Below are 16733 nucleotides of genomic sequence, written 5' to 3' on the forward strand. Positions count from 1 at the left end.
GTTGATGATGTCAAACCCCGCTTTTATTCTCATGTAATACTTGTCTTAAAATCTTATTTTAGATGTTTCTTTTACATGTGTGTATGATAAATTATAATAAAATGTGTTGCAGCAATTAATGAATATCTTATGCATTAAATCAGTAGTCAATCCCATCATTTTGGTGGACAAAATTTGAATGAATATGATTTCATAGAATTAATAAGTGGGACATCATCAGCTTGCTCATTCATTTCATGAGAACATGCAGACCTGTATTACCGAAGTAATGCAAAATGCCCGGCAAAATGTTGTCATAACTTTGGTATTCCTTAATCCAAGTTTAATGAAATTGCTTTGTCTGATTTTACTTTGTCTGTTCAAGTAAGAATCGTTTCCAGTCTAGAGTATGATTATCACCCTTTAAAGACCATCATGGGCTTGAGACTAAATGTATTTATCAGAAAACCGAACGGTGATTAAACAAAGATCGGGATAGGGCGATATGAAAATCCCTTGTATGTTGCCTTATAAAACTACGGAAAAATAATACAAAGAACATTGGCCTTATTTTGGAATATTTGTGTGCTTTCTTTCTTCAAATTTTTAGCAACCTTAAAATCATCATCTTTGGCATCCAATACAATAATCACCGTCACTATTCCTTATAACAAAATAGCCCTTTCATATACATGCACATTGCAAGGGGCAATTTAGTCAATTACCGCTACCACCGCAACCATGATTTTTATCATCATGATCATCAACATCATCATCATGTGATGCATCTTCATCATCATGTGATGCATCTTCATCATCATCACCATCATCATAATCATCATTGTCGATCCTTATTCCTATCATCCTGAGCAGATCGAAGGCGCACTATTCATCATCGTCATCGTTATAATCCCGTTCATTATCACCATCATCAGCATCATCATTATCATCATCATCATAGGCCTATATAGGCCCTAAATCCCGGCCCCTCTAGGCAAAATTCGAAGGAATAGGCCCCTATGATTTTTTTTTTTAATGGAAAAAAAGAGGTGGGCACAAACTTGAGGCCTCAAAGTCTTGCTTGAAAAAAAAAAAAAAACACCGACTACCACCATGCATCCATTCCATTCACCATTACCAACCAGCCCCCCCCCCCCCCCCCCCACCACCACCACCACCATCATCACCACCACCTGACCACCAAGAACAAGAAACAAGTGCACACGGTTGCTGTCCGTCCCAGCCCGTGGCACGTACAACCGACCGATGTACGGCGCCGTTGCAGCCGGAGCTTGCCCTGGCCTAGAGCTAGCGAGAAAGACCGGCGTACATTCAGCCCGCAGCGATTCCTGTGTCTGTGAGTGTGAGAACAAGATCAGTCTTATCATAGTTATACAAAATTACAAGGGCAAAGGCAGGGACGAGCTTAACTGCTAATCGGGAGACTTAAAGAAACTTCAGATCAATTTTAATGCTAGACACCGAGTCAGTTGCACTTCAAACCGACAGTACTAATCATGAGTAATTCCGAATTTAAAGGCCAAATTTTGATATATTCTATCGTTGGATGCCCGTTCTGCATGCGAGCTAAACAGACTTTGCAAGATCTTGAATTGCCTTATTTGGATGTTAACCTCGATTCTTATGGTGAAAAAGTACGGAAAGAAGTCCGGGAAAGAAGTGGTAGGAGTACAGTTCCACAAATCTTCTTTAACGCAAGACATGTTGGTGGCTTTGATGATTTACAAGCCTTGGTAAGTAGACGATCATTCCCTTTCAAAAACATTATTTACCTTTTTACTTCAGTCCCGTCTACTGCGCTTTATGTGTTGTTTTAGAAAAAAACCTAATCCATATCCATCCATCCATGGTATTGGTAACTGAGCTGCAACTGAATACAGCACCGCGACCATGCCCATTTTCCTTGTTTCTACCTCTAGAGCATTAGCATTATAAAAATAAAGTATGAATATTAATACCAGAACTTAAGTTAAGGCAGAAAGCATGAAATAGAAGTTTAGATACCTTTTCGCATAAATAAAGCCTAAGTTAAAGGGCTAAAATTAAATTACATTACACGTACATGTACGTACCGTAATGTAACTTTTTTAGATTTAAAGATGAACTAAGTCTTTAAAGATAATCTAAGACTAAAAAATAACGTTAAGTCGACCTGTTTGATAATCATGATGACAGAGACTGAAATTTTACATTTTCACTAGAACCTAAGTTTGACATTAACTTTCAATGAATATGTGTCTGTAACAGTCAGTGTGGATTGAGCTTGAAAGTTGAAGATGGACAGATTGTGTTCCCCGTGATATGAATGTGAGTTGTGCATTTAGACCCTATCTTAATTAGAATAATGTGAAGTCCTGCTTATTTGTTTATGACATGGTGTATCACTTCCTAATATGGAATTTTTCTTCCCATAAAATTAACTTTTTACATGCATACATACATTGCTTTGAAAATACTTTAACATTTTATTATTTTCATGCAATTGGCTGTATACAAAAATATCTGTTCAGTGTGATTTCATTTCTATTGGTGTTCGTTGTAGCTGTGATATTTTGTCATTGGGGGATTGATGAAAAACAGATTTTTTGCTAATCTTTTGTACCTGTGTAAATTATATTAACTATTATATGTTTTGTTCTCCATGTTATCAGATTGCTGATAAGGATAATTTTAATCACTTGATTGATGAAGTGCGGAACAATGAGGCTCCTCCTGATGCCCCCAAAATTCCTGATGCTAGTGAAATGAAGCAAGAAAAAAGTGGTAAGACGAAGTACCTATGACTGAGAATGGAACATTTTCTTGTTCTGTAGCATCTGTATTAAGACTTAATAAAGTTAGAGATTATTTATTTTAAAAGTGTTGTGTTAAAGATTTACACTAATATCTGGTATGAAATTCACTCTTGAAATATCTAAAGCGAGTGAAAATTCGGGTCTATTTCTGTTTTTTTTTCTTCTTATATCACTCCTAAACCATTTCATTTCTCGTAAAAACATGGATCACATGTTTTTGGGGAGAATCTGTGGCTGTAGACAGTAAGTCCAACACTGAATTCGTCAATACTTGGCATGCAGAAACACATGTGCCTGAAACCAACAGCTTTATTCCCTGGACAGTAAATTATGCATTAAGTTAATAATAATAATAGGCATTTATATAGCGCCATCTAGCTAGAAATATTATATTCCGAGGCGCGTTGTTATTATTACCCCGGCTTTAGCTCGAGCTGCCTTTCAGCGCTCATTCATTCAAGGAATTAATCCTGCCAGGTACCAGCTCATCTCACCTGGGTTGAGTGCAGCTCAATGTGGATGAATTTCTTGCTGAAGGAAATTACACCATGGCTGGGATTCGAACCCACGACCCTCTGTTTCAAAGTCAGAACACTAATCCACTGGGCCACAACGCTCCACAAGTTATGGACCCCCTCCCCCTCATTTCATACTGTAATTCAAAAGAACAATGTGTGATTTCAATTTGTTATTTTTTTTCACATTTTTTTGCAGATATGGAATTCACCTGTGAGCTAGACGAGTATGCCGTCTTGATACGAGAGCTTAAGACAAGCGGGATCATCAAAGATCATCGGAAAGGCCTTTCAACCTACAAGAACACATTCCAGGCGAGAGAGTTTGTCGACTGGATAGTGAAGGCAAGATCATTTGAGGGTAAGGTGTGACAGGTTTTCGAGACTTGATCATAGACCCGAGATGCACTGCAAAAACTCCGATGTTGATTTAACACCAGCCTGGAATCTATATATGTCCACACCAGAGAAGTATTGAAACAACACCAATTACACGTACTTAAACTGTGCATTTAATTAATGTGATATCAAATCTTATTATTTCAGAAGAATTATAATTGCAGAATTGTAGATTACATTGTACACTACAATTTTTTTTTCCTTTCCTTGTAGAATGTTTGATTGAACCAAGCTCAATCACATTCTTTCTATTATTTGATTGATTCTATTCACTTTATAGACCGATCCACTGGGATCGTAAGCGGGCAGGACCTGATTGATCGAGGTTTTGCGAGTACTGTGAAAGGATCTCATGACGGACGGTTTGAAGACAATGATAGCCTTCTTAGATTGCTAGAACATGATGAGAATACTGCGCTCAATTCAGGATTGTCAAGTGAATGTGAAGCTAGACCCGGTGAGTGACTGTTGAAATTTCAGTATCAATAATAGACTTGTAACCTGCTGCATGAGCCCCCAAACACAATCTTTGATTCCACCACTGGAATGTTGATTATAAAGAAAAAAATGAGAAAATCAATGGGGATTCGGTGTACTCTTTCTTAGCCTGCATTTAAGTGTTCAAGACCTAAAATCACCTTTTCTATGAACTTGGGGAATAAAACTATTCTTTTAGTTGATGAATGCCAACATGTTTTGATGCTGGGGTTCAGTTTAGAGCCTTTCTATGTAGAACAGATTTGTGTAATCAGAAAACCCTGTTCTGAGACCTGTACCTTTTTCTGGTTTAAGAGAAAGTGTGCGGGCCATATAATAGTGCATTGGTAATTGCCAAAACAAAAGGTTCGGAACTTAATGACCTCACCTGGTTGAAGAGCTCAATACAGCTGTGCAGTATCAATACTGGTGTCCTGACTGTAAGTTAATTTTATAAACACAGCTTTTTAAAAGCTTGTTTGGAAAGCCTCATACAAATCGGTCACAATAATCCAATGCTTTAAAAAAGAAATAGTGATGTGATTGCATTTAGTTTTTTTTTCTGTTTCAGCTTCAGATCTTGGGGAAGATATGAGGAAGCTCATTCTCTCACTGTACAATGAATATCTTTCTTCAGATGGCAAGGTAAGAAAGCATTACTTCACAGCTTAGTTCATTATATGCTTTGCAGAATGATAAAAGGGCTATCCACCAAACCCCGAGGAATGGGCACTTGTATATTGTGATGTAAGATGACACATTTTTCATGCCCCGATTTCTGTTCTCTCTTGATGATCGATGTAAATCTAAGACACCTGTTTGCTCTCTCATTCTTTCCCCCTTATCCTTTGTTGTCTTCCTCTCTTTTCTCTCCACTTTTCCCTTCTACCTATCTCCCTCCAGTGTGGACAACTTGCTATTTTAATCTTGTATTTGTAATGTAGCCATTTCCGATCTCTTTTTAATAACCATTCTGGAGCTCATGAAAAAAGTCTACTTACTGAATTTTGTCCATTTAGAATTCCCCATATACATATACATGTAGAATGGAACATGAAACAGCAACAATATGGCAAATTTGTCCACTCCACTTTGCATGATTTGTTTCACTGTGCTCTCACTCTCTCTCTTTCTCTCTCCCCAGAGAGTGAATTACAAGGGTATAGCAGCGAGTTCACAATTCCAGACCTACACCCGGATGACGGCGCAGCTCTACAGAGTGGATGTGAAGTCCGCTTCTAGGGAGGAGAAGATTGCTTTCTTCATCAACATTTACAATGCCCTTGTCATCCACGGCTATGTCACTTCTGGACCCCCACAGAACCTGTGGCAGAGATACAAGGTTAGAGGTCAAAGGTCATAAAATATTTAAAATGTTCCTACAATGGAAATTAAAGGACAAGTCCACCCCAACAAAGAGTTGTTTTGGATGAAAGGAGAAAATTCCAACAAGCATAACACTGAAAAATTCATCGAAATAGGATGTAAAATAAGAAAGTTATGACATTTGAAAATTTCGCTTAATTTCACAAACTGTTTATATGGACATACTGGTCTGTATGCAAATGAGGGAACTGATGATGTCATCTACTCACTTATTTCTTTTATATTTTATTATATGAAATATTCTAATTTTCCCCTCATCACGTGAAAGAAAGTTTCATTCCTCTCTGAACATGTACAATTACCATTGTTATAACATTTTGTGGTTCAATCAAGTTGGCCCCTATTGTCAATTTTTTTAAAATTGAAATATTGTATAATTCAAACAATAAAAAAAAAAAACAAGAAATAGTGAGTGAGGGACATCATCGATTCTCTCATTTGCATGTCACTGAATTGTTCATATCACTATTTTTGTGAAAAAGTAGCGAAATTTTTAAATGTCACAACTTATTTTACATCTGATTTTTTTCAGCGTTATGCCTGTTTGATTTTTCTCTATTCATTCAAATCAACATTTTTCTAGGGTGGACTTGACCTGTAAAGTTGATTCATATTGATACACAGGTCTGAAAACAACTCATATGGTGCTATTGAAGACTCCAAATGATAATCTGGTTATTTGCAATGCGCTTAAATCATACATTGTAGGTATCTAGGCGCTTCCAGATTTATTATTACCCCGGTCTTCGTATGCAGTCAGTCATTCCCACACAATGTATGCACTTCCTCCACTCCCTTAGGAGCATTCCAGCCATCGCCACTATGTTTTATAGATTTTTAAATAATTTTTGAATAAATATTTTTGCCACTTTCTAAGCTTCTTCCTGAACCATATTAGGCTGGGCTATTTTGATAGATCATAGAGCGGTGGCTCCCAGCCCCCCTCCAGATCTTTAGCTGTCAACCATGTAGCGTTTATTTTTTTAAATTATGTGATTTCAGTGATAATGCTAATTTATGGCGACAATCAGAATTCTGCTTTAAATCAAGAAATAAGTACTAAATATTTTATGTATAATTTTAATATGGGTTTCAAAATTCCTTGCAATCTTCTTAGCAAATCTGTTATAAAGGAAATAAAGATTTTATTAAATGTGAATTTATTTTGCAGTAGATTTGCACATGAAATCACTTTTAGTGGCTGACTGTATTATATCTAAACAACTTATCTTTAAAATAATATATACTATCATAATTATTTCTCTCCTTTTAAGTTCTTCAACTATGTGAGCTACATTATTGGTGCAGAGATGCCAACCGTTACGGATTCGCCGTATTTGTTCCGATTTTATTCCTCCAATTACGGTGTTACGGCAACAATAAAAAGGTTACGGAAAAAACAACTACAATACATGTGTATTGTGTATTGCTTTGCTGTGCATGTGTATATATGCGTGTATTGTGTATTGTGCATGTATATGCGTGTATTGTTTATACATGTATCGTGCATGCAGCGTGTGTGTGGCCAACGGTAAACCAACGGGAGTTTCTCTACTATAATTTATAAACGCGCGCACTGCCTATATACTACGTTCATTGAGTTATGCTTTTATCAAGGCTTTCTGATTAGAATTATCGATATCCTGGCCAATCAATGCGAGCGACAAGTTCCGAACGCACGCACATAGACAAGCACAAATCAGCGGCACGAATCGCGGTATAATAGCGACTGGTAAATACGACTGTAAAGAAGATGACGTCATCCAAGATGGCAACTTACAATGACCAACGAAGGAATCGAGGATGACTAAGTTTTGATCATCATTTGAAAGGAATTAGCGGTAACTGCGGTCTAAGGTACGATGTTTCTGAATTTTATATATTTTCTCGTAAGTTTGGATGTAATTATTTTTTCATAATGTGACATTTGATGTACCAAAAACGATCCGAAAATCGGGTTTCCGCCGAATGTTAGATCTAACGTTACTGCTGCATGCTGATACGGAACTCAGGGAGCTCCGGCCCGAAAAGCGGGCCGGAGCTCCTTGGGTTACGTACGTATCAGCTAGCCCAGAGCTCCCTGGGTTAGCTGATACGTTGTCTTAATGTACGGGCCAACAACTCTTCAGTCTATGTATTGGTGAGTGGAGCCAACGCGGTTCAGCTGAACAACCAAAATACAGAGACTGAAGCTTTTGGTCCGGCGTTCTATGAGAAACACACAACTAACTACCGTCAGTTTTTCAAACCTAATTGACTTCAAAGTCATCGATTACAACAAGGTAAGAAGCCACTTGGTCCCCCCCCCCCTAAATTTGAGGTGGGGGCAGACCCCCCTCCTAATTTTTTTTTTTTTTTTTTTTTTTTTTTTTTTTTTTTTTTTTTTTTTTTGCTTGTCCAATTTTTTACCTGTGACATGTGTCCATCCCAAAATTAAAGGTGGACCCCCCTAAATGTTTTTTTCTTGGACACTGTCCCGGCCCGCGATGAGTTTCAGTATTTTTGGAGGACACCTAGTGGCATCCCTGTATAAACGATGCTACTTCGCGGGATGTTCCTGAGAAACTCCCATTTGTTCCTGACAAATATGGTAAATATTCCTGACAACCATCCCTTTAGGTTGGCATCTCTGTTGGTGGTCAACTACATTCTCTCAACAACATAGGTTGATGCCTACTATCATATCTCTCTCTCTTTTAGTTCTTCAACTATGTAAGCTACATTATTGGCGGTCAACTATATTCTCTCAACGACATTGAGAATGGAATCCTGAGAGCGAACAGGAAGCCAATAGGCTCCCTCTCCAAACCCTTCTCAAAGAACGATCCTCGCCTCCAGGTGGCGCTAGATCAGCCGGAACCACTCATCCACTTTGCGTTGGTCTGCGGAGCGAAGAGCTGTCCACCAATCAAGACATACTCAGGCAAGGTAAGCATTGTAAAGAATTCCCATGTTTTCCTTTATACTACTACTACTACTAATAATAATAATGATGATCATCATGATGATGGTGGTGATGATGATGATGTTGCTGCTGATGATGATGATTACGATGATGATGCTGCTGCTGATGTAGCCTCTTGTTGAGGCCCTGGCGGCTGCTTCCCGAGCAAAGCGAGGGATTTCCTAATTCGCGAAGCGAATTAGGCCTGGCGCGAGCCAGGGCCTCTTGACATCTGAGCTGAATTATATATTTATGAGGAACGTCTTCCTAATGAATATACATGAGTCATGATATTACCGGTCACCTAGTAAACCAATGAAATGTCAAAGCTGTTTCGTCCGGGGTTCGGAATACTTTAGTAGTCCACTATTCTGCAGGGGATTCATTTAATTGCGGGACACTAAAGGGGATATAAACAGCAAAATGCTACAAGTAGTGGTACTGCTACTGCTACTACTAGTACTGGCCGTAACATGCAGACCCATCACCGCCCCGAAACTTCCCGGGAGATACTGGTCAGCCGCTGGTCAGACTTGAGTCAAGGGGAAGCTCCAATCCAGCATTCCCTCACTGCACAGCGGAGATCGATAATCGACGCATAGTGGAATCGCATGAAATATTACATTTTTTCCATATCCTGTGGGTAGATTTACAAAAACATCTCGCCCTTTCAGTGCAGATTTAATTTCATCGACTTGCAAATCCTTAAATCGGTCAATATTCAGCATTTTAGAGGCATATTCAATGCTCTTTGATATTTCGTCGTCACTCTTCGCCAAGAATCCACAGGTCGCCATTCAAGATGAGCTCATGAATATTCAATATGACGTCATAGCGGCCCGCGCTCTCATTGGATGATTTGCACCGACCAGTTCTTGGTCGGAATATTGGTAAAACAAAAGAAAGTCGGTGAAATTCGGCCCAGATGTCAAGAGGCCTTGTCTCGCGGCGCTCTGCTTTGCTCTCTCCCTTGCTTAGCCATGTTCGCTCGGAAAGCAGCCGACAGGGCCTCGACAAGAGGCTACTGCTGATGATGATGATGTTGCTGTTGTTGATGATGATGATTTTTTTTTAATGAATCTTTTGCAAACACATATATTTCAGCCATTGGCTGCCGTATGGGTATGTATTTTTGTTTTTGAAATAAATAAACCGTGAATATGAATACAATGATGTTGATGATGGTGATGGTGATGTTGCTGATGATGATGATGATAATGATGTTGTTTATAATGATGATGATGATGATGATGTTGAAGATCATGATCATGATGATGAAAGAGTAGGTTCACAGCCCTAGCAATATGATTGTAAAAGCTCACATCCTACAGCAGAATGGACCATTGTGGCCCATTGAATTAGTGTCCGGATTTTGAAATAGATGGATGTGATATTGAATCCAAGCCATGGTATAATTTCCTTCTGCAAGAAATTGATCCACTTTGTTCTGGCCTCAGCCAAGGTGAGGTAGATTAGTACCTGACTGGAATTAATTATTTGAAATTCTTGCGCACTGTAAAAGGCTTGCCAGGCCTAAGAAATATCCAAGCTCCCTTTGGAAGTGCAGAGACGTTAAATGATATCAGGATATGTGCTATACACATACTACCAGTATCATTGCCATCATCATCATCATCATCACTTTCATGCCCGAATTTTTCCATGGAGTGATTTGCTCCATGATTATTTAAAATATTATTTTGTGGTTACTTCCTAGGATGTTATGAATGAGTTACAGTTAGCAGCAGAAGCTTTCCTGGAAAATTTTGCTCCATGATTTTTTTAAATATTATTTTGTGGTTACTTCCTAGGATGTTATGAATGAGTTACAGTTAGCAGCAGAAGCTTTCCTGGAAAATTTAGCTCCATGATTTTTTTAAATATTATTTTGTGGTTACTTCCTAGGATGTTATGAATGAGTTACAGTTAGCAGCAGAAGCTTTCCTGGAAGGGTCTGATGGGTGCCAGGTCATTGAGGACAAAAAGGAGGTTAAGTGCAGCCAGATCTTCAAGTGGTACAGGGAGGACTTTGGCAGGAACGATAAAGACGTAAGAATTATTTCCTTTTTACTGTAGAGGTGTATTTGCCCAGGACCCTGTTGCATCAAACTTAGCTATTGATTATTGGGCTGGGCCCTGTCTTACAAAGAGTTACAATTGATCCGATCAATCATAACTATGGAAAGCCAGCAACGTCAGCATCTTATAAATGCATGTTCAAAATATTTTCTAGAAATAATGTATATTCATAAATTCCATGACGAAAAACCTCCATTTAGGATCGCTATACCCCAAATCGTTTTCACCAATTCTCTTCTCCATTCCCTCAAGCAAGAAATTTAATTATCAAAACACATGTTTCTTGACCTCGGTCTGAAGATAACGCGACAGCCCAGCACAGCAGGGGGTCACACGGCACGATGGATTGCAACGTGTCTAAGCAAGGAGATATATCACTCTAACTCCTTGGTCTAAGAGCCTGCTATGGAGTTCCGTGTATACACGCGGTGAAGTGCAACTTTTTTTCTTCTTTCTTCCTTTCTTTCTTTCTTCCTTCCTTTCTTTCTTTCCTTCTTTCTTTCTGTCTGGCTGTTTTTTTTTCTTTCTAGGACTATTTTTATTCATCCACCCCCTTTTTACACCTCTAAAGAACCTGCATTTGCCAATCATATCTGTAGGCCTATTAAAAAAACTATGGGATGCATCGTGTGCGCAGCGCTTTAAGGGCAGTCCCTGCATGCAAAGCATAACCTAATTTTTATTCGCTTATTTTCCTTATTTCGAGGTCGATTTTCTTCGTTCGAAATTGAAAAAGGACTAATATTGGATGTCTGAATACAATATGCCTTTGAAAACGTGATTAAATATCGAAGACAATAATTTAATTCCGAAGTTCCTTCTTCAGGCAGAGAAGTCTTACGTAATAGCACAGCTGTTGTTTATCATTTCGTCCTTGGCTTTACTGGCCTGTGGAGGTGAAACTGAGACAACGGGGATTACCTGGCCAAGATGGGTTTATCGGGGCTTGGAAATGTTCAAATGAGAAATGAGATTTTCAAACGTATTTTGGGGTATAATACCGCAGTTTGATACCCCAACAGCGGTAGAACAACAAATGGGGCATTTTCGTAATGTCATTGTTTTCGTGACAATTTGGAGTTTTCCCCTTTGTATACAAAGGACATTTTGCAAATTTCCTGTAGAAAAAATTATGACACTGATGGATTTCCATAGAGTTATGATTGATTGGATCAATCATAACTCTTTGTAAGACGGGGCCCTGGGGTGGTATTCTGAGATCCATTTTATCTCAGATAAAATAAAATATTTTATCTCCGTTAAAATCAGTGAGATAAAATACCCTTAAAATCTCTCCGAATTAATATTCTGAGAACAATTTTATCTTCATTTTATCTCTGTAAGACACACCTATTTTGTAATCAATATCCAATTAGAAACGCGCTTTTATAGCTCTCTCATATCACTCAACCAATGGAAATCCATTCCGCTAGGAGGTGTGGCGAATGAGTGAGATTGCGTCAATTTATTGACTTCAATACGCTTGCACTATACGCTTGTGCGTCTTTACAGAGATTTCTTTTTAACAAAAATGGCAATACTCTCATCTTTTTTTCGAAGTCTATATCGCATCTTTTCAAGCATCATTTCAAAGACAATATTAGTCAAGAAAAGTCTTATGAAATGCTTCCTGATTGTACAGGAATAACTTTAAGGTGTTGTTCTCAATGAAGATATCATTTTTCTTTATTTTCATGCCAACATTTTGAGTTAATTCACTTAGAAATATTGACGAAATGAACGTCGCGGAGATAAAATAGCCCCTACCCTCTTTTAAGTTTATTTTATTTTTTCTTCAAAGTAACTTGGGCGCAAGCACATCACCCGCGTTGCAATGGCCAGATACGCGATGGGTATGTCTACGCAGCCACTGCTCTGTTGCTCATCATCATAAATACGCAAGATAAAATTTATACGCAAGATGAAATTTTAAATTTTATCTGAAAGATAAAATGTCATCTCAGAATACCAATTTCATTTTACGAGATAAAATAAAATATTTTAAAGATAAAATGACCTCAGAATACCGCCCCTGATCTATAAAGTCTACAATCGATTTCATTGATTCTTGTGTTTGATTAGTGAAAAAAAAGATCGGCCTCACAGTCAATCCATCTTTGTCCTAAAGGCACTCATTTCATATGGAATAGTATTATGGATTGACCATGGGGCCTGTTTTACAATTGATTACATTGATTGTTGTGTTTGATCGTTCATAAAAATCAGACCCCTCCCCTCCAGTCAATCACTAAGTTTTGTGTTACAGGGCGCAGATGATCACACTATTCCCCAATTTTGGGCAACCCATATGAAATTAATTCCTTATGGAGAAATGGTGGATTGGTTGTGGGGGCTGATAACTTATAATTTATTGCATTGATTTTTGTACATGATTGATTGTAAAAAACAGCCCCATAATGCCATAATCAATCACTAAAGTTCATGTTACAGGGTGCAGATGATCACACTATTCCCCATATTGGGCAACCTTATGATTAGATTACTTAGATTACTAGAAATATCAGACTTTTTAACCCTATAATTATGCAACTGATATTGACTGACAATGTTGCCTAATGTCCGAAGTCTAGTTTTGTCACATCTAAATGTAGGTCCACTGGCAGTCAAGGGGCGCAAGAGGGCCCCTCTATATTTTGGGGAATTTATTCATTCATTTATTCACGTTTTATTTCAACAGGGTAGCCCTTTCAGTTTAATAGCAAACTGATTCACAAAGGGGCCCTGCAACACAATAAAAAACAACACAATATTGATATTACAACATATACATAAAACATGTAATAGAAATAGAATGCCAATAATACATACAATAAAAAATATACAATATGAAGACAAAAAAAACTTTAAAAAGAAGGGGGGAAAATAGTTTTAAAAAAAAGAGCCTCAAAAATTACAAAACGTACAAATAATTTTTAAAAACCCCAAAATAAAGGGTTTTTCATTCTGTAAAAAAAAATGTCTTCTGCGCCCCTCTTATTTTCAGATTCGCTCTTTGCACCCCTTTTTCTTTGGAATTCTGTCTCTGCCACTGAGGTCCATCATTCTTTAACATATTTTGTGATTTTGACAGGTAGCTGTATTTATATCCAAGCACATGGGAGAGAGTGAGAAGAAGAAATCACTGCTTCAGGTCATAGGTCACAAGGACTACAAGGTCAGTTATATGAAGTACAACTGGGGTATCAACTCCCAATAGAGAATGGCTTTTCAACGCCTATTGGAAAACACTTCTATGCACATTATTTTACTATAAATTAGTTTACAATACCATGCCATAACTGATTACCAACAATCCCAGGCAGAGTCAACCCAGAATTAAAATAATAATAATAATATTACAGGATTTTGTATAGCGCACATATCCACCTTGCTAGGTGCTCAAAGCACTCCTATATTATCCCGGCTAAGCTAGTCTACCAATTCTGGTGCGCACAGCTTTTTGAGGAATTACTTCCTGCTGGTACCCATTTACCTCACCTGGGTCGAGTGCAGCACAGTGTGGATAAATTTCTTGCTGAAGAAAAACACGCCATGGCTAGGATTCGAACCCACCGCCTTCTGTTTTAAAGGCGAAAGTCAGAACCACTAGACACTAGAAAACATGTGAAATATCAATGAGTAGGTGCTTGGTATGACAAGCTTATTATTGTATTTAAAGTATTATTAAAAGCGGAGTTTTCTCCTTTTTTTGCCCGATATTGTCGTAAGTTACTATTTTCCAGTCCAAACTAAATTGATGTATGCTTGTAATTGTTGTGTAAAAGTAATTTATATATTTTGAATAAATGATTTTAATCCCCCTTCCCCCCCCAAAAAAAAAAAATATATATATATTTATCTGTTAAAGTCAGCCTTGTGGAAATAGTAAAGTGATATTCAGTGAAATTGTGCAAATTTGTGGTATACTTGCAATATACTTATTCAATCATTTCATATGTACATGTACATGTTAATTCATAATTCTGAATTTATCAAAATATCCTTTTCTCCACATATATCCAACATTTTGGTCATAATCCTAATTTTATTATTATGTATAGGTAGCACACTGTACGTTTATGATCTTGTGGAGTTTCTATTTTTAGTAGGTTGATTATTATGGCTGATATTTTTGTATGCATACATATACAGTAGATGTATAAAGATTCATGCATAATTATGTTTAACAATTTCAGGTATCTGATCAAACTGCTGTGTCATTTGATAATGATAATTTTCAGGGTAAATACAAAAGATCTATGAAAATTTCACCTTATTGAAAAGGAGAGATAAAACAAGAATGACATTAGGAAAAGGAGAAAGATATTAAACAGATAATGAGTCATTCAAAAACACAATATCATGCATTCCAACTCTATGTACAGTTTACCTTACATATTTATTGTGTTATGATACATGTGTGCATTTACATGTAGATAGTCATTTATTGCACCTTTAATATGTATTCACTGTCTTTGAAAAGCCTCTTCAAAGTTTTGGTCAATTCCCTAGGGTATATCACTGTTCCATTTCACAAGCCAGCATGTTCTAGAAGTGTTCTGATGTACAATCAATGAGATAAGAACATATTTTTTTTGATTTATTTTTAAGCATTTTACAGGAATGTAAGTATTAATGTGTGTCAGATCAAAATAGAGATATCACTTTCTTTTTCAATTAAAAATACTTCTCAGGGATTGAATGGGCTGAAAATTCTAAGACACGACCTTCGTTTCTGATAAAGATCATCACTCAATTTGAAAAATTAGTATCCCTTTATTTAAAGAAAAGATTGAATCAGTACCAAGAGAGGGCACTAGATATTAATTTTTAAAAAGTTCAAATTCAAATTATCACAAAGAATAAACTGCCAAAAAAGATTTAGCACCCGCTACACTTTTCTAAGATTGAAGTATTAGCTGATACTTGAGGTTAAGAAATATTGTTCATCCTTAATACCGAAGCTTTAAACAGGCTTTAATATCAGAACAACTGAAATATAGAATTCCTCAGAGATATTTTGTTTCATATCATAACTAATACCCTATTTAAATATTTCAAACGATATAATTTTTTCGACGAGAGAGTAGTAGTTTTCTTGGAAAATTTACCTGTAATGAAATGTAAGAAGACACCTAAATTATTTAGACTACCAGAAACTTTGCAATAAACAAACATGTTAATACCTCAGAAGTATATAGAGGAGGGACCAATATTTAAGAAAGCTTGTTTTAAGATGCCTCAGTGCTTGACAAAGATCTGTAAGATTCTATCAAAGTGAATACTGACAAATTATAAACTGCTTGAAATCAAAACATATCAATACAAATTTTATGAACTTTTACCACTTTCTATCTGAGTATTTTCTGTAGAAAATCTGAGTTTAGTAGGATTTGAAAATAGGTTTTTATGGACTGACTGGTCTGATTAATTTCATGTCATACAACGGTGATGGTGGTGATTTTGTTTTACCTGATTGAATGCATGTAAGCAAGAAACCAAAGGACCTAAAAAACACACAAGTACTGAAAATCTGATTTAGATATTAGAGTAAGTTTGTTTTGATAAAAACAGAAAAAAATTAAAAAAATATTTACCTGTATTATAGAGGTTCACCAAATATCTAGAGTTTCTAGACAAGAATAAGCAATATTTTGTGACATATGATGCAAGCAGCTTCCTTGTTTGTCGTATGACCATAAAATGTAATTTCCTCAGAAAATTGAACATGTTTCATGTTACATTTTCATTCATTAGTTTAAATAATTATTTCATGCACACTTCTATAAAAAACTATATTCAATCATCATGAACTAAAATGAATTCATCATTACTTGACATGGGTAGCTGCTTGCTTGATAAAAAAAATATCAAAGCCAACTTATTGTCAGATGAACTTTCCCTTTGGTGATACTGATTAAATAAATTTATCTGAACTCGGGACCTATCGTAATTGATGACAAGTTGCAATGAAAGACAATTGCCATGGTAACCATTGTTCTCAGCCAATCAATCCAAGAATTCCACCCAGATTTGTCAATGTCTGGAACCGTTTTGTCGTTGATAATCTTCATACATTTGTATAATGCATTTCTTTCTTCAAGGACATTATTAACAAATTTTTAAAAGGATCATGTC

At 36.8% G+C, this 16733-nt stretch overlaps 1 protein-coding gene across 2 annotated transcripts; it reads left to right on the top strand.

The window, feature by feature from the left end:
- Positions 1–1164: 1164 nt before the first annotated feature.
- On the top strand, positions 1165–16194 carry LOC129275039 (uncharacterized). 2 transcript variants are annotated; one of them, XM_054911813.2, is made up of 9 exons: positions 1165–1733; positions 2652–2763; positions 3510–3671; positions 3990–4166; positions 4758–4831; positions 5331–5528; positions 8273–8500; positions 10422–10565; positions 13687–16194. In XM_054911813.2, the coding sequence occupies exons 1-9, from the start codon at positions 1497–1499 to the stop codon at positions 13810–13812; spliced, it is 1458 nt and encodes a 485-aa protein (XP_054767788.2). In that variant the 5' UTR covers positions 1165–1496; the 3' UTR covers positions 13813–16194. The 2 variants fall into 2 exon arrangements, with proteins under 2 accessions (XP_054767788.2, XP_063964214.1); XM_064108144.1 differs by lacking the exons at positions 8273–8500; positions 10422–10565; positions 13687–16194 and adding an exon at positions 6847–7156 and having other exon boundaries at positions 1168–1733.
- The last annotated feature ends 539 nt before the right edge of the window (positions 16195–16733 follow it).

Source organism: Lytechinus pictus, chromosome 13 (assembly GCF_037042905.1).
Source record: "Lytechinus pictus isolate F3 Inbred chromosome 13, Lp3.0, whole genome shotgun sequence".
Taxonomy (NCBI): domain Eukaryota; kingdom Metazoa; phylum Echinodermata; class Echinoidea; order Temnopleuroida; family Toxopneustidae; genus Lytechinus; species Lytechinus pictus.

Excerpts from the sequence above, each read along its gene's own strand:
- LOC129275039 (XM_054911813.2), top strand. The coding sequence starts at position 1,497 with ATGAGTAATTCCGAATTTAAAGGCCAAATTTTGATATATTCTATCGTT. Across the intron at positions 3,672-3,989 it reads GAAGGCAAGATCATTTGAGG|ACCGATCCACTGGGATCGTA; the intron begins GTAAGGTGTGAC and ends TTCACTTTATAG. Across the intron at positions 4,167-4,757 it reads TGAATGTGAAGCTAGACCCG|CTTCAGATCTTGGGGAAGAT; the intron begins GTGAGTGACTGT and ends TTTCTGTTTCAG.